This window comes from Abramis brama (assembly GCF_963993115.1).
Source record: "Abramis brama genome assembly, chromosome: 17".
NCBI lineage: Eukaryota > Metazoa > Chordata > Actinopteri > Cypriniformes > Leuciscidae > Abramis > Abramis brama.
In genome coordinates, this window is record NC_139979.1 from 9,181,178 (window position 1) to 9,208,805 (window position 27,628).

Consider the following 27,628-nt stretch of genomic DNA (forward strand, 5'->3'; position numbering starts at 1 on the left):
AGCTCACAGATTCCCTCAGTGACTGTTCACTTCAGCAGCATGAGACGCGCTCCTTCACTCCGGATCAGACGCTGAAATCACTACGCTTTCTGGTCAAACAACGCCAGCCTGTTCACGTACACATTAATGCGAGGGTTGCGGACAGATTTGCGTTTCTAATGGAGCAATATCGGCTTTCTCTACTCTGTTGGGGAACTTTTTTTATATCAACGGTTGTGCTGGATCGGAACGTAGTCGGTGAGTGAAAGTTTTGACACTTCTCGCGCGCTCTTTAACTTGGCAGGTATATTATTCACGTGTAAATATGTGTTTTTGTTTAAGAGGAGACCCATGTTTTTTATCATCCACTGTGGCTCGTGAGATCATAGAGCAGTGTTTGTTTCTTGACTGCTTACTTTTAAAAGCGTGCAACAGGTGAACGCATTCAGTGAACGCCAACTTCAGCGTTGTTTTTTCCTGTGGAGTTTTCAGGAGTTACGTAAGAAGCAGCATATTTCTCAGGTGTTTCATATGTGACATCAGTCCCATAAAATGCAGGTTTATTGTTTTGTGCAGGCTAAACTTTGCACGTCTGTTCTTGACTTGGGCAGAGGTGTCATTGTTTTTGTAAAACCGTTGTCTGGATGGATGGATGGACGGATAGATAGATAGATAGATAGATAGATAGATAGATAGATAGATAGATTATGTATGCCTTTGTGTGTATGCAATGTGTAAGTTATACCCCTTATGAAGTGGCTGAAAATGATATCTAATAGTATGGTGCTTTGATATAAACCATGGTGCTGAATAATTGCCAGATCTGTGTACAACAAATAGCCTTCATATAAAGTATAGGATATTGGCAGGATATTGACATTCCCTTTAAATATGACGATGTCAGAACTATGTCCTTTATGTCATCCCAAACTAGTTTAAGATCACTTTAATGCTAATTTATAGTAATGGAAGGAAAAACCCATTGTAGTGCCATGGTACATGATACATTGTAGTATTATGAAATCACACTGTGGTGCTTTTTTGGCACTTTTGAAATTATATACATTCTGTCTCCTGTAGCTTTGAAATGCAAGGGAATCACTATTGCTCTAATCGCCTGCATGACATTTTAACATGTTAATGCATCAGACTGTTTCTGTTGTTATTCCCTTAAACATGTTTGTGTGTGTGTGTATGTGTGCACAAGAGAACGCCCTTATGAGCTGACAGCTGTAAAACATTACGAGTTTGTGTTTTCAGTTGTAGTGGAAGTGTTTGACAGTGCGCTCGACGTTTTTCCATTTCACCCAGCCCCGCATCCTTCCTCCCATTGGTATAAATTGTTTATCTCTTTCTGTCCTGTCATTAATTTCAGCCTCTGTGATTACAGGTTACTTTAGACACTAATTACACTCACTGAACTCCTCCCCACCTCACGCCTGTGATTATACAGCAGGATATGTTTGTCACAGCGCTGGCATATGCTGCGTTTGGTGTAGCAACAGAGATATTTCTTACAGAAATCATATTTTCCAGATGTCCGGCTACATCTTTGCCACTTCCTGTTTCCAGCCTTGCTTGGCTGCATGTAGTTCTGCACACTTCGCTGCTGAAACACACTAGCACTGTGTGCTGCATTAGAGCCACATGCATGAGTTTTGCCCTGCTTTTTTTTCGGCGTTACAAATAGCATCAGACAGCCCCATATGTAGGTATGACACATTCCTATTGGTGTCTTTACTTAGAATGTTACTCTTATTCCTCACCTACACATAGGCCTAGGTAATTTTAAGCTCATCCAGTCTTGCATCATGCACATCAACAACAAAAATGCACTCAAAAGTTTGAGTCACTCTCCTCTCAAGTTTTAAAGTACAATTAATTGTGCTCAGCTTTTAATGAAATGTACAGTCCTTATGTTAGAAATAAGACCTGTTCAGATCTGTAATTCACATTATTGCGAGAACAACAGACAGATTGTATTCCTAATGGAGCAATATTGACTTTCTCTGCTTTTTTGGGGGACTTTTTTGATATCTACAGTTGTCCTGGGTCGGAACGTAGTCTGTGAGTGAAAGTCATGACACTTGTTTTTAGTGTCATGGAGACCCATGTTTTTATCATCCACTGTGGCTTGTGAGATCATAAAGCAGCGTTTGTTTCTTGACTGCTTACTTTTAAAAGCGTGCAACAGGTGAACGCATTCAGTGAACGCCAACTTCAGCGTTGTTTTTTCCTGTGGAGTTTTCAGGAGTTAAGTAAGAAGCAGCATATTTCTCAGGTGTTTCAATGTGACATCAGTCCCACAAAATGCAGGTTTATTGTCTTGTGCAGGCTAAACTTTGCACATCTGTTCTTGATATGAGTGACCTGAGCAGATGTGTCAGTGTCATTGTGTTTGTAAAAAACGTTATCTTAGTGCATGTTTCATCATTGAAGTTGACGTCATAGATAGATAGATAGATACATAGGCTATTTATGTATGTTATTGTTACATAGGGGTGTGTGTGTGTGCGTGTGTGTGATGTGGAAGTTATATACCCCTTATGAAATGGCTGAAGATGATATCAGATGGTATTACTATGGTGCTTTGATATAAACCATGGTGCTGAATGATTGCCATATTTGTGTACAACAAATAGCCTACAGATAAAGGATGTTGGTAGGATATTGGCATTGCCTTAAAATATGACATGATGTCAGAACTATGTCCTTTATGTCATCCCAAACTAGTTTAAGATGACCTTAATGCTAATTTATAGTAATTGAAGGAAACACATAAAAAAAAAACATAGTAGTACCATGGTATATGTCCTTAAAACATTAAACATTGAAATCAGTTATTTGAACCATGTGCAAGAGTTTTGCTCTGCTTGTTATAGGCATTGCAAACAGCCTAAAACACCCACATATGCAGGTGTGACACTTGCCTTCCTGTTGGTATTTTAATTTTTTTAGCATCATGCACAAAAAGTAACAAACTCATACACATTTTGTTGTTGTTGTTGAGTCACTTTATCCTCAAGTTTAAAAGTGACAGTTTTAAAGTGTAAGTAACAGTGCTCAGATTGTCCGAAATTTTACAATTAGTTTTAATTGCTTTGAAATACCATACCAGACAAATCTTTAAAATAAAGTTGACTACTATCTCTCTCTAGACACCATTTTAGGGGCCCAAATGGACTGCCAGAGCCTGTTCTGCTTATCTAGAGCTGTACACTGCTTATCGTAATGTTCAGTACTTAAATGACATTTGAAAAAAGACCTGTTCAAATCTGATAGAGAACCGTTTAAACTGCCAAGTGATTTCCCTTTGGCCCTCTGGACAAGAATCACATATTTTGAAGTAAAAAAAAAAAAAAAAAACTCCTCCAGAATCAGATTTCATAATTTCGCCTGTTATGAAAACTGTCCAAAGAAAACAGTGTGAGGTAATGGGTCTGCAGTATATAATGCTATCCAGTCAGGCCAAGCAGTAGATAAAGAGTCAGTGAGCAGTGCTTACGGAGTAAAAAAGCTCCTTTGTAGGCCCTTGAAGGCATGTGAGACTCAGGCTAGTGGATGAAGGTTGGTAGTCCGAGTTTGTGTTTACCGAAGCCTCTTCCGGGCCTCTACTCCGAGAACTCAAAAATAGCTATCTCGGGATGAGAAGAGGAGTCAAATAACCCCAAAATGGCTGCATCTGATTTGACCATATTTGTCTTTGTATCCTCGTGGCCGACACAATCCCCTCCTGGCTCGCTCCAATGAACTTAAGACTAAAAGGGCACATAGTCCTGCTTATCTGCCCGGCTCTAAAGACAGAGTTAAAGCAGCCAAAAACGATCATTAGACAAAATGGTATCATACTGTATACAGTGAGGAAGATAAGTATTTGAACACCCTGCTATTTTGCAAGTTCTCCCACTTGGAAATCATGGAGGGGTCTGAAATTGTCATCGTAGGTGCATGTCCACTGTGAGAGACATAATCTAAAAAAAAAAATCCAGAAATCACAATATATGGTTTTTTAACTATTTATTTGTATGATACAGCTGCAAATAAGTATTTGAACACCTGTCTATCAGCTAGAATTCTGACCCTCAAAGACCTGTTAGTCTGCCTTTAAAATGTCCACCTCCACTCCATTTATTATCCTAAATTAGATGCACCTGTTTGAGGTCATTAGCTGCATAAAGACACCTGTCCACCCCATACAATCAGTAAGAATCCAACTACTAACATGGCCAAGACCAAAGAGCTGTCCAAAGACACTAGAGAAAAAATTGTACACCTCCACAAGGCTGGAAAGGGCTACGGGGAAATTGCCAAGCAGCTTGGTGAAAAAAGGTCCACTGTTGGAGCAATCATTAGAAAATGGAAGAAGCTAAACATGACTGTCAATCTCCCTCGGACTGGGGCTCCATGCAAGATCTCACCTCGTGGGGTCTCAATGATCCTAAGAAAGGTGAGAAATCAGCCCAGAACTACACGGGAGGAGCTGGTCAATGACCTGAAAAGAGCTGGGACCACCGTTTCCAAGGGTACTGTTGGTAATACACTAAGACGTCATGGTTTGAAATCATGCATGGCACGGAAGGTTCCCCTGCTTAAACCAGCACATGTCAAGGCCCGTCTTAAGTTTGCCAATGACCATTTGGATGATCCAGAGGAGTCATGGGAGAAAGTCATGTGGTCAGATGAGACCAAAATAGAACTTTTTGGTCATAATTCCACTAAACGTGTTTGGAGGAAGAAGAATGATGAGTACCATCCCAAGAACACCATCCCTACTGTGAAGCATGGGGGTGGTAGCATCATGCTTTGGGGGTGTTTTTCTGCACATGGGACAGGGCGACTGCACTGTATTAAGGAGAGGATGACCGGGGCCATGTATTGCGAGATTTTGGGGAACAACCTCCTTCCCTCAGTTAGAGCATTGAAGATGGGTCGAGGTTGGGTCTTCCAACATGACAATGACCCGAAGCACACAGCCAGGATAACCAAGGAGTGGCTCTGTAAGAAGCATATCAAGGTTCTGGCGTGGCCTAGCCAGTCTCCAGACCTAAACCCAATAGAGAATCTTTGGAGGGAGCTCAAACTCCGTGTTTCTCAGCGACAGCCCAGAAACCTGACTGATCTAGAGAAGATCTGTGTGGAGGAGTGGGCCAAAATCCCTCCTGCAGTGTGTGCAAACCTGGTGAAAAACTACAGGAAACGTTTGACCTCTGTAATTGCAAACAAAGGCTACTGTACCAAATATTAACATTGATTTTCTCAGGTGTTCAAATACTTATTTGCAGCTGTATCATACAAATAAATAGTTAAAAAATCTAAGTGGGAGAACTTGCAAAATAGCAGGGTGTTCAAATACTTATTTTCCTCACTGTATGTTTTAATTTGCCGTCAAGCCAAACCTATAATGCCACAAAACAGTGCTTTTAAACAACATTTTCAGCCATAATTTAAACATGCAAAACTCATTGCTTAATAATATGGGCTTGTTAGTGTTGCAAAGGGGAGTTTGTGTAGTGATTGGTTGGTTGATTCTTCAGTATAAGTGTCTTTGCTGTTATTCTAGCTGTGGAAGGAAAGCCACACATCCGCTCTATCTGTGCTTCCTTCCTTTGTCAGGTCACCTGTTCCGTCCTTTCCAGAAGAACAGCGGAGATAGATTGAGGAGCGAGAGCTGAGTTAAGGGGAAATGATGGTCGGAGGCCTTGCGATTGTTGCTTTGCAATATTGTCATACTGCCCTCTTTGTATCAGAAACTATCCCCATTATTGAGACCTGAACATGAGGGATAAGTGCTGGTGGACTGGTTTGCAAGTGACTAAATTAAATTTAAGTGGCGTTTACACTGACAGCAATTTGTAAGTGACTACATTATTCATTTTCAGTGAAAGTCGGTGAATTGAGGTGATATTAGAGACAGCAGTTTTCAGTTTGATATTAAAGTTTTAGTAATTTTGTTATCCACTTGTCATTTTTGTGTTATTTTTTTCTGTTTTCTTAAAGTCTCTGTTTAGCATTATTTTCATTTCAGTTCAATTCTAGTAATTATAGTAATTCAACTTATTTTATTTCAGTTAGTTGCAAAGGCAACATTTTATATTTTCATTTAAATGTATAATTGTTTTTATCTATTTTTCATATTTTATTTTATTTCAACTTTATTTCAAATCATAAAAACATTTTTTTTTTTTTATAATTTTATGTAACTGTTCATTTCCTCATATTTTTTCTCCACTGAACCCCCTTTAATTATATTTCGAACAGTAATGTGCTGTTTTCATTAGTTTGCTGTATGATTAATGTGTTTAAATATCAGTTGGGCTTTGCAGTATGGCTTGCTTCTATGTCTTTCAGTGTGTTTGAATGACCAGTGCCCCTTTAAGTCCCAGAGAGCCACGGTGGCCTTTTATCACAGGAAAGTCTAGGAGGTGTGTGTTACTCCAAAGAGCAGCTAAACTAACAAATTACGTAATACAGTTTAACGACTTCTTATGGATTGGCCAAACACAGACACGCTGCAATTGAGAAACCATACACACTTAGAAATGACTCATACAACAAACTAGTAACCCCTTGCGTGTTCTTGAATTTACCTTTACCCTAAGATCTACAGACTAACTCAGTGGCAGAAGCATAACTTTTCACCTGATCTGAGGTCTTGATGTCAGTCTTTGCTCAGAGACAGGAGTTTGACACCATTTGGTCTCTCTGTGCTAGTGTTTGCTTGATCGCATCAGTGCATTTAGGTCAGATTTTCAGGAACCTGACAAGAGTGCTGGAGATGAAAGCAGGTTCAAACAGGGCATTGAAAAGCAGATAAAAAAAGAGCAGCATGTATATCTGATAACAGAAACATCCAGCATTTCATCTTTCACTTTTTTGTAGTCACTTAGGACACTATTCAAAGGCAGTAGATGCAGTATTGACTTTAATACAGATTTTGCACATCTCTAGACTTCTTAATTTGATCAGATACTGTGGTTTAATGTTAGTGATGTTGACAATTTTATCTAGTTTGATATTTTAATGTAACACCGTGTCTACATCAGACGTGATAGTAGCAAAAATCCATTTGTTCTTTGTGTCAGTAGCGCGAGTGCTTGAAGTTCGTCATAAATAGAACGGGGCAGCAGTTTACTGTTGGAGATTTGTCATGTCTTGTCGCTCTATAACCAGTGTAGACAGCATAACTGATTATAATGGGTTCTATTCGCTTGTGTCGCACCGCTCGTGTCTGGTGTTGACACGGTGTAATGCCTGTGGCTCAAAAAGCATAACCATTGCATTTTAAGATGATGTTAAAAAGTCAAACTTCTGAGACCTCTTCATTTTAAATGCAAGGTTCCCCTGAAAAACTAGTCCAATTCATTATATAGGGTTTCCTAGTCGTAAAATGTCATTTTGCACATTACTCTGTCAAGCACAAGTAAATAGTCCAAAAAGTAAGCAAAATGGGTGATGATCTTGTTTCTGTTTAATCCTAGATGGGATGCATCCTTTACCTAATCCGTTTCGGCTTACTCAACTGTGTAAGTTCTGTGACGTGGAGGCATCTTATTGTGACGGCAACGGCACCTGTGAAAGCAACTGCAGCATCACGGCCATCTGTCCCAACCCTGATGAGATCTGTGTGGCTATCTGGTACGTCACTGTCAAAGCCATGTTTTTTATCAAGTGTGAAACATCTGCTTTGCACAACAGTCAAAAATCACAACTACATCTTGTTTGCAGATTGCAATATTGTTCTAATTTAAAAAAAAAGGCATGAAATAAAAATTGACCCTTAATTTATGCCCTTATGCCATTTTGTTCTAAAAACAGTAGTTTCACTACTTCTGAAGCAACGCTTCTTTTCTACTGACATAACCCAGGCCAAATGGTGTGGAAAAAAAAAAAAATCCAATAGTCTAATACTTCATAATCCAGTACCAAAAATAATATCAAGTACCTTGTTTTACTCTGAAATATGTGACATTGAAGTTAAATGAGCTGTGAATGCCATTTCATGTTGTCTTTAATTATGGAAACAGTGCAGTTAAAAATAGCAACAAGTCATTACTGTATCTAAGTGCGTATTATGTTTACTGGTGAAGCAACAAGGGGATATGCAGTTTATATTTTATTGTCAAAGTCAATTAAAAACGTAAAATAACAAAAATGTATTTTGGATTCAGAAACGTACCATCATTTGATATAATCCTTTTAATCACAGTGTAATTGTATTTGTGTTCTCTTTATGGCATCAGGAGGAAGAGCAATGACAACAACACGATTGAGACATTGTGCCACAATCCCTCTGAGCCCCTCTATGGCATCATGGTGGAGAACTACAACAGCACCAAGTGTGAAATGAGAAAGAAGACGTCAAACAGAGGCCCTTTCTACATCTGCTCCTGCAACGCTGAAGAGTGCAACGACAAGCTGATGTTCACATTCTGTTAGTTTCCTCTTCATTCCTCCTTTCTAGCTTTGCCTATCCTCCCTTTCTTGTGTCATTGATATAGCAGCTGAAAATTGTAGATTCAAACCATTGTGTCCTTGAGAAAGGTTCTTCAGGTTGATCCAGTGGGACTGTCCCAGTAACTCACTTACTAGTTGACAGGCCCAGACGGAATCTGCAGAATCGCATTCTCTCTGTTGATTTTATAAGAAGAGCTGTGGAAAAGTGCAGGAATTGATTTAAACATGGTAATTCGTTAAACTGAAAGCTAAATAGTATGTGACAGCATTATCAATTGAACAATGTTATAGTCAACATGAACAATGTACTTTCGTTATACATGTTCCTTGTCTTTTATTCCAAAGAAAAATATCTGATGTCATAATTTTTCATCAAAATCACAATTCCCTCTGAAACAACTTTCCTTTTTTTTTGGCTGACCTAAAAATATAATTTTCAATTATTACAAATCCCTTTCCCTCCAAACACCTGTCTCCATTCTGGTAACACCCACTTTTCACAATCCAATCGATCCCTGATGGATAAAATCAAGCCCTGTCCATTTTTTTTTCTTGTTGAACATCCTGTTTCATTCTGAAATACAGTAGATTATGGAAATAAAATGGGTGCGGACACCATTTAGATGCCAAGCACTGTTGCTATTGTTGTTAACTAAAACAAAAACTATTGAAAAATGTTAGATGAGAAAAACACTTAATTTGAAATGTTTCTGACAATAACTGCAATTTAACTGAAATAAATGAAAGTACTAAAAGTTAAATAAAAATTGCTAAATGGAAATAAAACAAAATTAACAAAAATGACAAAAGCACATAAAATAACTAAAACTTAAACTAAAATGAATACGGAAAATATAAAAGCTATTTCAAAATACTAATACATATTAGTATATAAATAATGCAAAAATAACACTGATGGAAAGGGCGGGAATTTTACGAATGAGGGGCTTTCCAATTCTGTGTTAATCTTCAGCGTTCTGCAGTCGTAGATTCCGTTTGGGTGTGTGAATTGGTAAGCGAAACTAGATCATTGTGAACTTTTGATCTCATGTGATGTAGCCTACATTTTCCATAGACTATAGAAACATTGTTTAAATAATCAGTTGTGTTTCAGCTTGTTTTAGTTTAGCTAATGTTACACTTTCTTTCACCACACTAGATAGAGAAATAGCATTCAACTGAATTTAATCCCAAACCCCAGCAGAACATATTTAACTACAAGCTGAAACAGTCTGCATTAGCATGCGATGCTAACTATTTAGCACTGGCTCATAACGAGTACCTCGCTCTGGTATGTGAGCTCAGGTTGTCGTAACGTTCTAAAGCAGCTGCATTGTTGCTGGCCAGGCTGCGCTGTCTCAGGCTGACTTTCTATTGGCTTTGGTTGTGTGGACGGCTGAGGATCTCAGACATGTGGTTTCCTGTCTGTGTAACTTGAAGCAGAGACATCACAACCACATGGCAAAACAGCTGTGTGCACTAAGCATGCTCTAAAATAACCTCTTTTTTTTACCTCTATTTGGAAAGTTTATAGCACGTTTTGTAAATTTTAAAAAGCCACAATATGCGAGCAACATCCACATTGTATGTTTTCATAAAACCTAAAACATTACACAGGGATTTCTGAGGTGTTGGGCATCCTGTGGCGAATGTGCTTCCTTTATTTCAGTATGTAAACACCTCTCTTGTAAGCAAATGAAGACAGATGCTATGATGTTCAATTGTGGATATAAGTTACAAAAATGCCGTTTGAGCAGGTGTTTGATGCCTGTAGTGTTGACTATGTAGGAGCAGTTTAGGGAGGCTGTAATTCCATCCGGTGAAGGAGGCCTCATTCCCTGCTAGATTGGGGAAGTTTTGCAGGAAGTCCATGTTTACTTATTGGAACGGTTCCATGGCATATTTCTCCAGAAATGCCTGGCATTGTTTTCCCGGACCATAACATTTTTATGACATTAACTGTGGCTGAGAGCCTGCACGTTACAGCAATAAGTTCCCTATTCTGTATTCGACTGGAGACTTTATTATGGCAGCTGCAGGGTGTACACACCAGCTTATAATTACATACTGCACAGCAGAACTTTCTCGTATAGCAATTTTACACATATTTTTTGCTGAATCAAATAAACAGAAAGTCACGCTTACAGTACTTTTGGCCTAGTTGGACTTTTTAGGTGGAAAGTACACTGTGAAAACTAAAGGTGCCTCAAATATCCGTTTTCTGTACTCGGGAACTACATTATATTTTCTTATATGTTTATTATTACATTGTTTTAAAGTGCCCCAAAAACCTTTCTTCTACTTGATGGGTTGCCGGAGGACTATCAGTCATCATAGATAAACAAACAGATATAAATATTGACTGATGTATTGGTCTATTCAAAGTATATATCCCAGTGGGTTCCCAGACAGCAACATAGTGTCGGCCCAGATCCGGCCCACATCTGGTACACATGGATTCCACACGGCCCAGATGTGGACAGTATCTGGTCGGACACTATGTTGCTGTCTGGGTTCGTATTGCAAGATTTCAGTTCCACGTTCAGAGCCATTATGGTGTTTGAATGCTGCATATGAATGCTGAATATTTTAATATTTTGAATGAGAAACAGTCTGTCAGCATGAAGATATGATTGTTTTCTAGACAAAACTCCAGACAAATGAATAGAGGGAAATGGAGAAACTGTGGTTAACTGTGGATTACTGTCATTAGTTTACCAAAGAAAAAAAATGTATATGTTGTAAAGCAGTTTCTGCTGAAATGTATTATGTAATTATGTATAAATGTAATTCAGCTGCAGAATATTAGTGCTGTTTCTCAAAATAGAGTTTGTGTAAACATTCCAGTGAGCAAACAGTGAGTGAAAGCACAAACCACGGAAACGGTTAGCACTTGTGAAAGTGATTTTATAACATCATGTTTGTTTAAATTTGGCTCTGAAATGGATGATGATGAGATATGAAGACAAATTGATGTCACTGTTTAAAGCAGACATATTTGCTGCTACTTTCTTCACATTGGTGGCCATTATTGCCTGAGTGCTCCAGCAAATGTACATTTGTTTCTAATAAGCAACTCGTAAAGCTTGTCAGGAGCGTTGAACTTTTCATTGCGGTTTGCACACATGTTTTTCTGTTATTTGACTTGTAAACTTGATTGGCTCAATCAGAAGGAACATGAAGTGAATATGGAACCTTGGAGGCGTCTTGATTTAAAGGTCCTGGAAGCCTCTCGTGTTTTTTCCACGACATGCAACAGTGTTTATACCATCACAGTAGCGCAGCGAACAAGATTCACACTCAACTAGGTTGTGTTAGGTCATTGCTGGAGTTTAATTTCCTCGGATTTCCTGTTTACATGTGCAGTATTATTTCTGCAACTGTAATGTTAGTATAATGCATAACAATATTGCATTACTAATCCTGTTACATTATTGGATTGCAATAGACATAGGCTATACCATATTTTAATGTGGCGTATATGTATTCACGCAGGAATTACAAATTGTGACTAACAGTTTATCATATAATGTAATGTTACGTTTTTAACTAATTGTCTTTTATTCCTAATAATTTAATCTATCATTAAAAATCTATTATTAGTGATCATTATTATTATTATTATTATTAATTATTATCCTTTAAATCAATACAATTCTTATTATATTTGTGTTTCCGTAGACACAAATTATTTTAGTTTTAGTTTCGTTTTTTTAATTAGTTTTACATGTACATAAACAAACATTATATATTTAATAATGTTTTATTTAATATATACTTTTTTATTTTTGAGATTGATTCATTTTACTTGAAACAGATCAATGTGTGTTACTTGTAATGTGTTATTCCCAACACTGCTGGTTTCATTACGCAAAATATTCTTTCTTAGATCTTGTGGAAAGCATGCATTATTCTTTCCCAGGATGACAATCCAGGCCATTGGCCTGACAGGACACATAAGTAGCAGCATGTGTCTGTGTCTCACTGGAATATTTCCAACCTGACAATATGTTTCTACTCAGTTGATCTTTTATCATAGGTTATTTTGATGGAAAGAAGAACATAAAGGAAAGGAGGAAGAGTGCAAACTGAGGATCAGTCTGTCTGTGTAGACTTTATTTTCAACCCATCCCTGACCTGCACGTATATATGCTGGTTCGCAAACACACCCACGCTCACATGCTGAGGAATCTTGGCCTCCGGTTATAGAGCAGATAGTTAAAAGGTCTGAGTCACACTGAGAAAGCCAACGAGAGACCAAGACGGTGTTAGTGAGAGAGAGAGAGAGAGAGGGAGAAAAAAAGAAAAGTCAGATTTGTTTGTGGTATGAGCCATGCTATAAAACAAAGCCGTAGTCATAACAAACAAACAGTAACAGGTCTGTTTTTTTCATGTAGAGCATGCTATCAATCTCAGTACTCCGCATAAGGACAGGGATCCAAAAGGCAATAACATGGACATATGGGAATCCTCACTTTGATTTCTGACATTTTCAAAAGTTAAGCAAGCTAACGATGCCCAGCCAATAAATGAAAGCAGGCCGAAGCTTATTCGCAAGAGGGTGGAGAGAATTGGCCTGTCACATCAGTGAACATAAAGGAAAGTCCTCACAGAAAGCGATGCATAAGGATGTAGTGTAACAACGGATAATTTTTTCCGAAGTGTTGACAACTTAGTGTTAACTAATAATTGTTGCAAACTGGTACTACCAACAAAATATTAGTGCATTCCTGGAACTGGGCGTTGTTACACTACATCCTTATGCATCGCTTTCTGCCAGGACTTTTACGTGCTTTTCCCAAACCACTGAAGTGACGTCGACGTCCGGGTTAGCGGTAGCATGAGCCATCAGGCAAGTGTTATTTAAATAAACTCTTGATGTAATTACAAACTTTCCAATGCCTCGTTTTATGAGAACCAATTTGTACTACTGTAGAAGTTTGGTAGCATTCCGGGCATTATTAGTGGGGTAATTTACGAGATGCAACCTTGGATCCGTTAGCGCCTGCACTAAGCCATTCGGCTGATATCTGCTTTTGTCAAATAAGCTCTAACTTTAATAATGTTCGACCAAGGGAAAAAAGGCTTCTGGGGGGTGTTTGGCTCGAGGTCATGGTGCAAAGGATCCTAAGTTGATTTTACTCCGAACCATCCCTTAATGTAAACCTATAAATGTAAAAAAAAGTAAAATGTTTATTTAAAAAATGTATTGTATTTGATCAAAGTCAAAAAATTACTAAACACTGAAATTGTTTAAATGTTACAAGTTAATATAGGCAACGCAATTACAATATGAAAAATGGTTTCTTAATATTGAGATCTGCTAAAGTTTGTGTAATAATAATAGTGTTATTAAATTAGTGTTTTTTTAAGTGAGTGTTAGATGATGGCAAACAAAAAGTACATTTATTTAATAGATTTGGCAGAAAGTGACTCTTTTTTTCAATTCATGCATTCCCTAGAAATCGAACCCATGACCTTTGCCGTTGCTTGCGCCATTCTCTGCTGTTTAAGCAACAGAAAGGCAAAGGTAATGTAAACATAGGCGGAAATAACCAAATCAAATATCCAATATCAACCAATACTGTTATTAAAAAAACTCAATATGGTACCGATATATTCTGCATCCTCTTAAAAGCACAGTATGCAAGTTTTGCCGCTAGAGGTCACTTATTCAAAACAATAACAAAGGCATGCCGTGAATGAGCATGGAATCATGGGAGTTGTCGTCTTCACCTCGACAGCCGATGGAAAGCAAGCCGACGAGACTCATGTTAATGGATGAGCGAATGTATTAAAGTGTTATTAACGTTACTGTGGCGTGAAGCGGGGCAGGGCCGAGAGCATTGGGAGCGGAACGAGGCCAGTGGAGCGAATGCGAATGAGAAACACCTGCGCAACACACTGGTGTCTTTGGGGTTTCCTTGGTTTTTACAGATATACAACACAATAACACGGGCCGTTGCACTGGTTAAAATTGCGGATTATTCTGTATTTAAACGTTGGGAACATTTGGTATAATGCAAGTACACAAGTCAATAAAATATATAACATTGTTCGAGCGGTTCTTGGATATTTTAATCCAAAAATCGTACATATTGTGCCTTTAATTAATCCTTTTCCAGTAAGTATGAGCAATGGTAATAGAAATAGTGCTTGTTAATGCACTAATAAGAAACATGTCCCCCCTCCCCACCATGAGAAGCAATTAAATTTTAATAGATTAACTTGTGAGTCAGAAGCTTTGGAAAGTGTAATCCACTTGATTCTTGTTAAGACCTTGGCACAGATGTACAGTGATGCGTTTCACGGTAGAGTCTGCAGAAAAGTGCCTCTTATTAGCTGATAATGTCATGGACCGCAGCAGTGTGGCTGGCATCCTGTTTAATGTGGCTGGAAAAAGCGCTGTGATTTCATGCATGTTTATTTTAGCTGTTTGGCTGGAGAAGAGGTTTCTGCTGCTGTTTGTGAAGGGTTGAGTGTTCCCTCTGCACCACACGTCTATGCTTTATGTATGTGTTTGCTGACTGTTCTGTCTGCCAAACGCTTTGGCATTTATTGACGTTTTCCCTCTCCCAGTGTCGTGTATTCTTTTTCTGTTCTTTTTCTGTCTGTGTCTCAATGATAAGGCGTGTCTGTGTGTTTGATGGAAGAATGCAGACAGACGAAACACTGACTCCACTCTCTGCCCACGTAGTTGGCAGGTCTCACTTTGTCTCTGGATTGAACCTGCAGCGCTAGGGCTTCTAAGCCAATCCTGAGGTTGGCTGGCACACATCGTAGCAGGGTAAACTTTCCCTTAAAGGATGCAGTCACTGAACAGACTCTCACTGTGCGAGCTTCACTCATGCTTCCTGGTGTGGCAGGAAAAACTGCTTACAAACTGAGTTAATGATTAGGAGTTCAGTCAAACTAGGTATGGAGAGATGGTTATAGCTGATACTTGAAATGGCGCTAAATTCTGGACATTTATGCTAAGGAGTTATTTAACAATTAACTTTGCTAAAGGACACAATGGTGTTACAAAGCATCACTACCTCTTACTAACATTACATTTGATTTTTTTTTTAATCAATGCAACATGATGCATTGAGATTTTATTGAACTTCTAATTTAAATAATGTATTGGTGTATATTTTGTAATCATTTAATTCATCTTATAATTAGTCTTATAATAAATAAAAAATACTATTTTACATTTATTTAAAATAATTATATTTTTTATTTTTATTTTACTAAATGAACTGTTAATTAGTTTCTTAACATTTTTTTAAATTTATTTGTAAATTAAATGTTATGAAATGAATGTTATTTATTTATTTGTTTTCTTATTTTTTATGAATAAATGTTCCCTGTAATACTATATTGTTTAGCCAATTTTTATTGGATCATTCATTAAATGCAAAATGCCTTCAGCCAATAAATTGTTGTCAGGGCAACTAAAGATTTCTTGTTCAACAAATGATCAATTAGCAACACAAGAAATATTGATTTGTCATTATTTCTTTCTAACATAGTTAATGGTAAAGTCTTGGCCTCTGGAAAGAAAACATTTGGAAAGCCAAATAGGAAATTGTTCAAGCAACTCTTTTAGGATAATTGGAACAACATATGGGGAATATTGTTTGTCTAACATGTTTTTATGTAGATTCATAGTAAAAAAAAAAAAAAAAAACTAGGTATTGGACATTCCTGTATACAGGGTGAACTGTTACATTTTGACCTGTTAACTTTTTACATTGTATTGATTTATAAGATGTGCATAACTAGTTTTGATAGTACATGCATTTGCCTTGTGTTGTGTAGAGGTAAATGTTGTGACATCATCTGCTTTCTCTCCAGCTATTGGTCCAGACCCCACAAATAACCAGGTGGTGTTGGTGATCCTGGTCAGTTTGCTACCCCTCCTGGTTCTGGCTGTGCTGGTCATCGCCTCCTTCTACTGGTATCGTATGTACCGTCGCCGCAAACTCGATGAGTGGGAAACAAAGAAGCCGTCCAAACGCAAGGGCCCCAAAGGCCCGCTGGACTGTAGTGATGCCTGCGCCATCATGATGGACGATGACCGCTCGGACAGCAGCTCCACGCACGCCAACAACCTCAATCACAACACGGATCCTTTGCCCATTGAGCTGGACCTTCAGGTAGGCAAGGGCCGCTTTGCTGAGGTGTACAAAGCCAAACTGAGACAAAGCCCCTCGGAACAGTTTGAGACTGTGGCGGTGAAGATCTTCCCCTACGAAGAGTACGCATCCTGGAAGAACGAAAAGGACATCTTCTCGGACATCGATCTGAAGCACGAGAACATTCTACACTTCCTGACTGCCGAGGAGAGGAAGGTGGAGAAACAGTACTGGCTGATCACCGCCTTTCACCCACGCGGGAACCTGCAGGAGTACCTCACGCGCCACCTCATCAGCTGGGAGGATCTGCGACAGCTTGGGGCCTCCATGGCCCGGGGTGTGGCTCATTTGCATAGTGACCACACCCCTTGCGGGAGGCCCAAAGTGCCCATCGTCCACCGAGATCTGAAGAGCTCTAACATCCTGGTGAAGAATGACCTCACTTGTTGCCTCTGTGACTTTGGGCTCGGCCTCCGTCTGGACAACTCACTCTCAGTGGATGACTTGGCCAACAGTGGACAGGTATATGCAACGATATTTCATATGGTGCATTCTGTCTATATTGATGATATACGCTTCTGTTTTTAGCCACCAGTCATCGTAATTTCAACTTAAACGGATAGTTCACCCAAAAAGGAAAATTCTGTCATCATTTACCCGCCCTCAAGCCCTCCAAACCTGTATGAATTTCTTTCTTCTGCTGAACACAAAAGAAGATATTTTGAATAGGGCTGCATGTATCGTTTGCATGATGTATCAGGTGATTTGCTCATTTTAACACGTGTTTTTGCACGTGTCAGTTCAAACATTCAAACGAGTTTAAAGCATTCAAGCGCAAGAAGACGTGAAAGAGAGCTAAATTCTGAACTCGCGGTCTGTTATCTGTGCGCGCGCACAGAGCCCTGCAGACAGCACTTGAACACCGAATTCTGTTCTCTTTCTCATCTTTTTGGGTGAACAGACACATTCATGCAAGATTATGTTACAATGCCCGTCTCGCAGAGTATCCTCGTAAACACAGTCGCTTATGTCTTAAGTGAACGCAAACAATTGAGAAAGAAAACGGATGCGTATAGATCCGTGCATTAGGTCTTAAAGTGAAAGCAGTCTATAAACCTGCTGCCATTTGTCATTAATGTTAATCAAACAACAAAAGAAAAAAGCTTTTGGAGCTTTAACAACAATTCATTATATTTAATTTATACAGAGCAGACTTTGCAGTGTTATTTTACATAATTAAATTTCTGTTAGACTTACCTGAAAAGCAAAGCACTGTTTGTTCTGTTGTATTTAACTATATGCTTGTAATTTATTTATTTTCTATGCAGATTCACTCCCCTACAAAAATCACCCCAATCATTCTAGAATGATAAATTCTTTCTAAATAGAGCCATTCAAGTCGTCTGGTGAAATTGTTTTCATATAGGAATATATAGCGCAGAAAAAACAAAATATTGCAATGTCATGAAGTCAATGGGGCTCATAAACTGTTTGGTTACCCATATTCTTCAAAATATCTTTTTGTGTTCAGCAGAAGAAAGAAATTCATATAGGTTTGGAACAACTTGAACGTGAGTAAATGATGAAAATAAAATTTTTGAGTGAACTATCCCTTTAAGATCCACCAATTTGTGAACAAACGAAAGAGAGAGAGAGATCAGCAATGAAAGAGATCAGCAGAAATCTCGTCCATTCGCATGAATTGCGTAATAAAGTCAGGCATCTTATTTATTTTTGCAATAAATTTAAAATATATTGTTGTTATTCTGACAGCAAATCACTATACATCAATGGTTTTATTTTATAGTATTGTTTTTTATTTATTTACGTCAGTTGCATTGTTTTATGGGATTGTAATCCCTTCATAAAAAAACATTTATGAAATAGTTTAACCTCATTTTATCATATTTTTTGCTTAAATGTTACCCGTTTTAAATAACTAAGTCCATCATCTGAAGCAGCGTAACTTATATTTGATCAAACCCAGTGCAGCACTAGACAGCTCAGATTCACATGCTTTGTAAGTGCCAGGTAAAGCTGCCATGGTCTATACCTAAAATTGTGCAGATTTAAAGTGGCAGGGACGTCGTGTCATAACTCGCTGGGAAAGTCCCCTCAGGCGTTTCACCATGTGCAGATGTGTATGTATGTATATGTGTGCCCTTTGTTCAAACTGTCTGCTCCGATTTATGATTCACAGGCTAAAAATGAAAAGACAAAAGGCTCTGAGTGAATCAGTAATGAACGAGCTAACAATCGCCTGACTCTCAATACCTAGAGTGCTTTGATGTATGCCAACAATCTGCTAATCCCAGACAGTGACCCTAAACGCATTCAAAGGGAGTTTAGACTTTCGCTGCTGAGGTTGCATTTAATTTATCACGTTTTAGTTTTGTTGGTTCAATGGTGTGACCTTTTGTAGTTCTAAATTGAAGTTGAGTAATGAAGTGAGGTGTGCATGTTTTAAAGATAAAGAAATAAAAAAAGATCCCCTCAAAACAGTTTTCCAAACAAAAGCAATGAACAGTTAGATAAATGTATTATCTGAATGACGATATGGAAGGAGTGAGTGAACTTGTCATTTAGATCAATGTTAATAAGGTAACACTTTAATGTATTAACTAACATGAACTAGCAATGAGCAATACATTTGTTAAAGTATTCATTCATCCTTGTTAATGTTAGTTAATAAAATCCAGCTGTTCATTGTTTGTTCATGTTGGTTCACAGCGCATTAACTAATATTAGCAAATACATTATTGTAATAATTCTAATTATTGTCATGACATTGATAGATATACAAAATCAAATTATTTACAGTACAATAAGTATTCTATGTATCTGATTCTCAGGTGGGTACAGCCAGGTACATGGCTCCAGAAGTGCTGGAATCAAGGATCAACCTTGAGAACATCGAGTCATTCAAGCAAACCGATGTCTACTCCATGGCCCTGGTACTGTGGGAGATCACGTCCAGGTGTAATGCCATCGGAGGTGAGTACACAGCCATCTTCAAGATCTCACTTGGAAACATAGCTGTTATTTTGGCATTTCCCAAATCAATATGGTTAGTAAACTTGAGACAATGCTATTCTATTTCTATTCTGCCTGTAATTGTCCCTCAAGGAGAACGGGGATGAAAATAGGCTTGCCTTTTTATCTGATTCTGTCAGTGGCATTTAGTTGTTGTTTTTTTCTACCATCATTGGGCTATTGTTTCTGTACACTGCATGGAAAGCCCACTGCGGTCCACACTGTCTTTTGAGCGATTTGCAGCTTCCTGTTATTGGAGGAGTCGCTCTTAAACAAGAGGAGAGATGGTTCGGCATACTCACTCTGTTTGGGGAATGTAAGGAATGTGTGAAATGTCAAGTGCTTCCTAAGAACTTTCCCTTTTTTGGTCAGGTGGGAAGATTCTTGGCACACCCAGATATAGGCGTTAACAACAATATATAGCTGTCATTGACTATTTATGTATTAAATACAACAGCAACATTTTAAAATAGTTATGGAAGTACATATAAACATATAAAGTATATGGAAATTTAAGAAGAATGAAGGATTTTGTTGTTGTGGTCAGGGTTTTTCCTGCACTGAAAATTTTTCAGTGGCTGCCCTGTGAAATTACGGCCCGTTGAAGTAAATTTATATCTTTTTTTTTTGTTGCTTTTTTGCTAAGTGCTAAATGCTTTTGCAGACAGGATTCTTTAATTTGGGGTAATATTTATTGGAGCTTTTCTGTGATTTTAATCCCATCTGAATAGGGCTTAGTCATTTAAGAGTCTGATGGAAGAGAACAGTCATTTTTACGAAATAGGAAACAAATTTAAATTTAAATTAAAACGGTGTTGATTTAAAAAATACATTTTCTGTGTTTTGGTGTAAAAAAATAGCGGAGATAAATCTCTTTTGCTTTATTTTTTTTAGCACAAATTAAGTAAATGCACAACCGTTCAACATTTTGGGATAGTATTTCTTTCTTTTTTTACAAATTAAGTTTTATTCTGCAGGGATGCATTAAATAAATCAAAATTGATAGTAAACAAAACATTTATATTTCGAATAAATGCTGAGCTGTTGAACGTTCTATTTATAAAAAAACCCTAAAGAAATGTATCGCAGATTCCAGTATTAAGCAGCACAACTGTTTTCAACACTGATAATAAGAAATGTTTCTTAAGCACCAAATCAGCATATTAGAATGATTTCTGAAGGATCATGTGACACTGAAGACAGGAACGATGCTGAAAATTCAGCTTTGCCATCAAAGGAATAAATTCCAATTTCAAATATATTACATTTCCATATCAAATATATAAAAGTTATTTTAAATTGTAATAATATTTCACCATGGTACTGTATTTTTGATCAGTAAAATACCAAAAAAGAGACTTTCAAAAACACTTACAAATCTTACCGAAACCCAAACTTTTAACAGTAGTCAACATAAATGAATACCTTTTGTTAAACTTCTTAGAGTCATTTTGCTTCCCATGTAAATGTATCTTGTTTTTCAGCATGTTTGGATATTTTACTGGAAAACAAGACAAGAATATTGAGAAAGTAATTTTGTGGAATTTGACTGTCGAGTTCAGAAGGATCATCATTTCATCATTTGTCATCATTTACTCACCCTCAAGTTGTTCCAAACCTGAATGAATTTCTTTCTTCTGCTGAACACAAAAGATCTTTTGAAGAATATGGGGAACCAAACAGTTGATGGACCCCATTGACTTCCATAGTATTTGTTCCCATATATGGAAGTCAATGGGGCCCATCAACTGTTTGGTTACCCATATTCTTCAAAAGATCTTCTTTTGTGTTCAGCAGAAGAAAGATACATACAGGTTTGAAACAACTTGAGTGTGAGTAAATGATGACAGAATTTTCATTTTTTGGGGGAGCTATCCCTTTGAATCAGTTCTGAGAATATGAGTGACATGTATGGGTGTATTTGCTTGCGTATATTGTTTCTCACACTGTCCTTGTGCCTGTAGAGTTGTGTTACCCACATGCCCCGGCATGCCCTCTCTGTGGTTGACAGGGGTTGCAGGAGTCCTCATGTCATGCTGCTTGAAGCTTATCTGAAGAGCTGGAGGTGTTCATTCCAGACTGTCTCATTCCAGCCTGTGCTGAGGGGGGTAGAGACAGACATCCCAGGGTCTGTCTCTCGAAGCCCTTGCTGTTTTTTATTTTGCTCCTGTTACCACGTTCTGGTGAATGCAATGTTAAAAACCTGGGATCACCTGCAAAAAGGGGGAAAAGAACGGTTTTCGGGACTTAAGACTGCAGAAAGTCAATGTGTGGGTGATGGTGAAATGTAAAGCTGTGGCCGCGTTGTTCTGCTTCTGCGGCTCAGTGTGTATGCTAGTAAGTCCTGAATTAGCACGGGGTGCGGCCTGGTTCAGAGTAGAAGAGCAAACTTGAGACACTGCCAGTCAAGGAGAACTCCCTCCCTTCCGCAGAGAAAGAGAGGAAAACAAGAAGTAAATGGAGGACAGCAGCTGGCTAGCAGGTGGCAGAACCCCATGCAGGGTGGCCATCCATCAGTATAGGTCTCAGATTCACCGCCTCCGCGCCTCTGACTGACTCAAGCTTCTTCACAGGCACGCAGAAGAGTCAAGGGTGTTGTGTGCTCATGATCCACCCTAAAACTGCCTGACTGAAGCCTGAAAAAATCCTCCAGCAACATTGCTCTCTAAGCAGCTCTTAAATAGGTCAAAGTCTTTAAGCAGGAATCTTACCTCCTGTCTGCCCCGATCGACTGTCTAACTCACTGTGGTTAATGGATGTTTTATTTAATTAAAAATAAGGCCTCTTTTTATTTTTTCTAAACTGTCAGTGTATGAAATCTTGCATATATATAGTGTAATTTCCATTTATTCCATGGAATAAAACAACAATGTTAATTTCACAGTTGATGCATTTTAATTTCACAGAATGATAATCAGAATTACTGTTTGTTTGGAAATTATATTTACCTTAAGGAATTTGTAATTAACCATACATTTTTTCAACATCACATCTCAAATGTATCAAGCTTACTCTCTATGTCTTGGACAAAAAGCGAAAGTAAATGATAAAGGCATGATTAAAAGTTTCCAAGAGAGTCTTACTGTGTGGCCTTATAATATAAGAAAAATAAAAAAGCTTTTAATTTTAATACAAATCAGCCCTTGAGACATAAAAGCGCTCAAGAATGAAGAAACACCCTTAAACTGTTTTTTTCTTCTTCTTTTTTTTTCTTGCACTCTTTCCCAGACTCGGATAGGCAGGTCTGTGGAGGTAGCAGACGGTTAATCTAAAGGGGAAACTGTAGTACTAAAAGCATTTCCCTGGATAGCGCTAGCTGGGCCCGGGGTGGGAGGCCTCAGCCGGCAGGACATCTGTTCCCAAAACCACGGCATTCCTCATATAGCGAGTGCATTTGTGGAGCCTGGCCTCTTGAGCAAAGCAAAACGTATAGAAAAAGAGATGGAGACCAAAAAAAGAAAGACGCTAGGTTACCTTAATTTTGCAGAAAGCCTCATCTACAGATTGCATGCATGCTAAATACCGATTTTGTCAGTTTTACCACCGCCCGGTCAGAGCCACACGCAGGGCACAGAGGACAGCAGAAATAGCACCGCAGGGGTGGGAGTATTTTGTTTAACAGCTGAAACGGGAAGTCCACTTGTCAAAAACAGGATGCGTTCGCTTGTGGAGTCAGCTTCTCCGCAGGGTCCCAATCGCAGTCCTCCACTTCCTGTCCCAGGCTGCATGCTGGCCTAGCCCCTTCCTGTGGGCCCAGAGTGCTGGGCAAGAACCACAGAGCACGCTCTCCAATCAAGAGCAAGCCGCTCCAAAGTAAACGTACTCATCAACCGTAATTTGCTGTAATGGATTTTATATTGGCCAAGAAGAGGACAATAACCGCTGTTTTATGGGAGGTTTTGGCGTTTCTTGCAGATTTTTAGCACCCCATGTTTGTGCGTGTTATCTATAGCTGGCTCTGGTCAAGTACTTGGCTATGGAGGCTGAAGACGGATATATGATTGGGCCTCTGCAGCTGGAAGTTTCGCAATGTCTGGAAAATGTGTTTTTTGAGCTCGCTGGCACAGTCCAGTGATTAGCCTCGTATTTCACCAATTTGTTTTCAAGAACAAAACAAATGACCCACAAAATCAGCATTGTTAATTGTTGGCATTCTGATGGAGGAACTGATTTTGTTTCATTTTTCTCTAGTTGCCGCATTTTGAGTTTAGGTTTTTCAGTGCTGGATAGAATAACCGGATGCATATGGAACATGCTTTTCCACCCTCCATCAAGGCTTGCTTCCAACCTCAGTACTTCTCACGACCTGACTTCTTCTGAAATGCTCTCCGAGAATGATTCTTCATGCTGTCATAAGGGGATGCATATCATATGTCTGATAATCTGATTGTCTTGTGTGTTTCTTCACAGAGGTTAAGGATTACGAACCTCCATTTGGCTCTAAAGTCCGAGAGCACCCCTGTGTGGAGAGCATGAAAGACAATGTGCTACGAGACCGGGGCAGGCCAGAGATCCCCAACAGCTGGATGAAACACCAGGTAAAAGAGCATAGGGTTGTATTTTGATCTCAGAACATGGTAAGAGACAGCATATTAGCCCAGAGACGAAAACTTTTTTTTGAGAGGTTTTGGAAGGCGTACAATTGTCCTGTGAAAAATAGCTTTTAGTTTTAGTAATTTTGACTCCGTTCAAAAGATTTGGGTAAGTAACGTTTTTTTTTTCAGCAAGGATGCATTGAATTGATCAAAATATACAGTAAAGACATTTATAATATAATGTTACAGAACATTTCTTTTGAACTTGTTCTTTTGAACATTCTATTAATCAATTCTGAAAAAAAAAATGTTTCTCTGAAAATATTATGCAGTGCACCTGTTTTCAACATTGATAAGAAGAAATGAGCAACAAATCAGTGTATTAGAATGATCATGTGACGCTGAAGACTGCAGTAATGATGCTGAAAATTCAGCTTTGCCATCAAATGAATAAATCACATTTTAAAATGTATTTAAGTAGAAAATGTTTATTTTTAAATGTACTGTTTCTATTTTATTTTTGATCAAATAAATGCATCCTTGAGTATAAGAAACAACAAACAAAAATACTTACCAAACTTTTGAATTGTAGTATACATACATTTTTACACAAAATTTTGTTAGATTTCTCTGAAAACAAGGCTTATATTATCTAATTTTGCTTCCTACTTTAATGAGTCTTGTTTTAAGTATGTTTAGATATTTTTACCTGAAAACAAAATACTGAGTAAGGGGCAATTCACACATAATGTGGTTTTCCATTCCACTGCGCTACTTTTCCATTGTTTTTCAATGTAAACGCGCTAGATGGATGCGTTTGACTGTTGCACTCGCGTCTTGTGCTTGACGCGGCATTCTAAGAACACGGCACTCAAGTTAAAATAAGTTCAACTTTCAAAAAAAGCATCTCTAGACCTTTCGTTTTTCTTTTCCCCACTTCACTGACCTGCGTCTCACATTTTTAACCGCAAAAACGTGTTCTGTGTGAATGGCAATTTTGTGCTTGACAGTCAAACTGTCCCCTAACTTTTGAATGGTAGTGTATACTGACAAAAAGTGGGATTTAAATAGAAAAAACACCAGGGATGTAGAGTTTAGTTCCCAAGTTGAACCAAAACATGTTAATTAGCTCAACTACTATAGCTATAGTTGATTAGATGAGTAAAATACTAGTAGTTGAGTAAAATCTTTGTATATGACTTGACAAAATATTGATTGAATTTAAAGGGCATTTTCATCAAAAGACTAAAACTGACTAAAATAAAACACTGTTTTTAGGCAAATGCATTCACAAACACTTGTGTTTTGTCTCCAGGGAGTGGCTACAGTCTGCGCCACCATCAACGAGTGCTGGGACCACGATCCCGAGGCCCGACTCACGGCACAGTGTGTGGCCGAGCGCTTCAACGACATGGACGACGACCTAGACAAGTTGTCCACCTGCAGCAGCTCCGAGGAGAAGATTCCTGAAGATTGCTCTGTGAGCGTGAGCGATGACAAATGAGAGAAACTCTCTCTCTCTCTCTGCAAAAACTGAATGTTTGGATCCTTCCAATGAGATGGAGTGAAAGAATATGGCCTTTTCATTAAGCTTTTGTTTCATAGCCAAAGATTTCATGCACTTTATCAGATTATGCATAGCTCACACTGAGGAAGGTCAGGCTACCGCGCGAGAGGAGCTGGACAGATGCTGGGTTTCTCCTCTGACAGCTGACCAAGAGCCAAATGTAATCAGGAAAAATGTTTTGCCTCGACACTAAAGATTCATAGGAGATTGTAAGACTTTTTACAGATCATTTCAGGAATTTCTGGATTTATGGAAGAATGTGTTGGGTGAGAGATTTGTGTTTGTGTGCATGAGTGTGTTAGAATACTAGCGTGTGTGTTTGTATGTTTGGTGCATTTACCAAGAAGTGTATTGTGCTTGTTAGCCAAAGAAAAAAGTATGTTGTAAATACTGCTTTTCAACATAAAAAAAACACCCTACACTATTGAGAGAGCCAAAAAAGGGAAGAACATGCTGCACGTAGGACTGGGCGGTATATCGTGTTTGTGCGATATATCAATATATTTTTATAAACTATATAGGATGAGGCAATACTGTTTATATCTATATACAGTATTGTGATATTATGGGCGCATCTGAAAAATGGACACAGAGTGAGATGAAAGTACACAACTATTATTGTGTATTGTTGTCCCAAGTGGCTTGTCCCGTCAGGTGCTTTGACAGATACTGATACAGATGCATCTGAAGTGTTGTTTTCCTCAGTGCAAAACTTACATTTCACAATATTCTCCATCTGTAAATGTTGAAGGTCATGCATTGTGCTCTCTGGAGTGCACAAGCCTGATGCAAACTAGTCTCCACTAAACTTCACAGACTTCAGTGAACGAACGCTGCCGTGTGCCTAACAGACGAAAATACAGAGATATATACACTATTTCGTCATTCAGCCAAAAAATACAGATATGATTTTTTTGGACCTATCGCCCAGCCCTACAAATACCAAAAAAATGTGTTAAATGAACAGTATTTTGAAATCACAAAATGCCTCGTATGTTCACATATCCTGGATGTTGAATTGTGCCTCTCTTTTACTACTTTTTATGTAATATATTGTAAATCTTTGATGATTAAAATACATTTATGTACAGTATTGACACTAAAAATGGGTCACATTTTTTCATTTTGTTTTAATACAGTCTGTTCATTGTATATATCTTTGAATTATTAGTTGGATCTATTAGGTCCACTATCAGCCTGGGAAATTCGTGAAGATTCCTTTCATTTGGGTGATGATTGACAGCCACGTATTACCTGTATAACGCCGCTGGTTACAACAATGTTTTCAGTTAGTCTTAGTTAACATTCCATTAACCGGTTGTCACGCATGCCCACCAGTTCAGTGTTGTGGGAAACAAAGCTCTTTAATGGAAATCAGTTGTCAAATATGCCTCGTAGAACTGACACCTGCATTTCTGTACATAAGCCTCAGGGTTTCTACAAGAACACCTAAATCAAGAAGCTGTTGTGTGAAAGTATCTTTTACAACAGTAGCAAGTTGGTAACAGTGTAAAACTGGATTTTTGTCATTTTCAAAAGAAAATCCAAAACCCACTGCTGTTGTTGCTATAGGTAATTTTTTAAGCATTGTTAAAGGGTTAGTTCACCCAAAAAATGAAAATTCTGTCAGTAATTACTCACCCTCATGTTGTTCCAACCCCGTAAGACCTTCGTTCATCTTCGGAACACAAATTAAGATATTTTTGATTAAATCTGAGAGCTGGATCACTCCTCCATAGGCTTCTAAGGCATTATAACTTGCTGGCCCAGAAAATGTATTAAAGACATCATTAATATAGTCCAAGTGACTACAGTGGCTCAATCTTAAGCAGGGTTCACCAATCTCGGTCCTGGAGGGCCACTGTCTCTGCTTCATAAATTTGTCATTTATCATTATCGCCAAGTTTCATGTTAACATCAAATAATTTCTTTTTTAA

At 38.3% G+C, this 27,628-nt stretch overlaps 1 protein-coding gene across 1 annotated transcript; it reads left to right on the forward strand.

Annotated features, from left to right (window-relative positions):
* On the forward strand, positions 1-26,797 carry tgfbr2b (transforming growth factor beta receptor 2b). Its single transcript, XM_084089856.1, has 7 exons — positions 1-237; positions 7,458-7,614; positions 8,220-8,410; positions 16,276-17,078; positions 19,409-19,550; positions 24,000-24,127; positions 25,440-26,797. The coding sequence occupies exons 1-7, from the start codon at positions 159-161 to the stop codon at positions 25,626-25,628; spliced, it is 1,689 nt and encodes a 562-aa protein (XP_083945982.1). The 5' UTR covers positions 1-158; the 3' UTR covers positions 25,629-26,797.
* Positions 26,798-27,628: the final 831 nt, after the last annotated feature.

Bases quoted from the DNA above. Each gene is read 5' to 3' on its own strand.
- tgfbr2b (XM_084089856.1), top strand. From the start codon at position 159: ATGGAGCAATATCGGCTTTCTCTACTCTGTTGGGGAACTTTTTTTATA. The intron at 8,411-16,275 runs GTTAGTTTCCTC...CTTTCTCTCCAG, and splicing joins CAAGCTGATGTTCACATTCT to CTATTGGTCCAGACCCCACA. The intron at 24,128-25,439 runs GTAAAAGAGCAT...TTTTGTCTCCAG, and splicing joins ACAGCTGGATGAAACACCAG to GGAGTGGCTACAGTCTGCGC.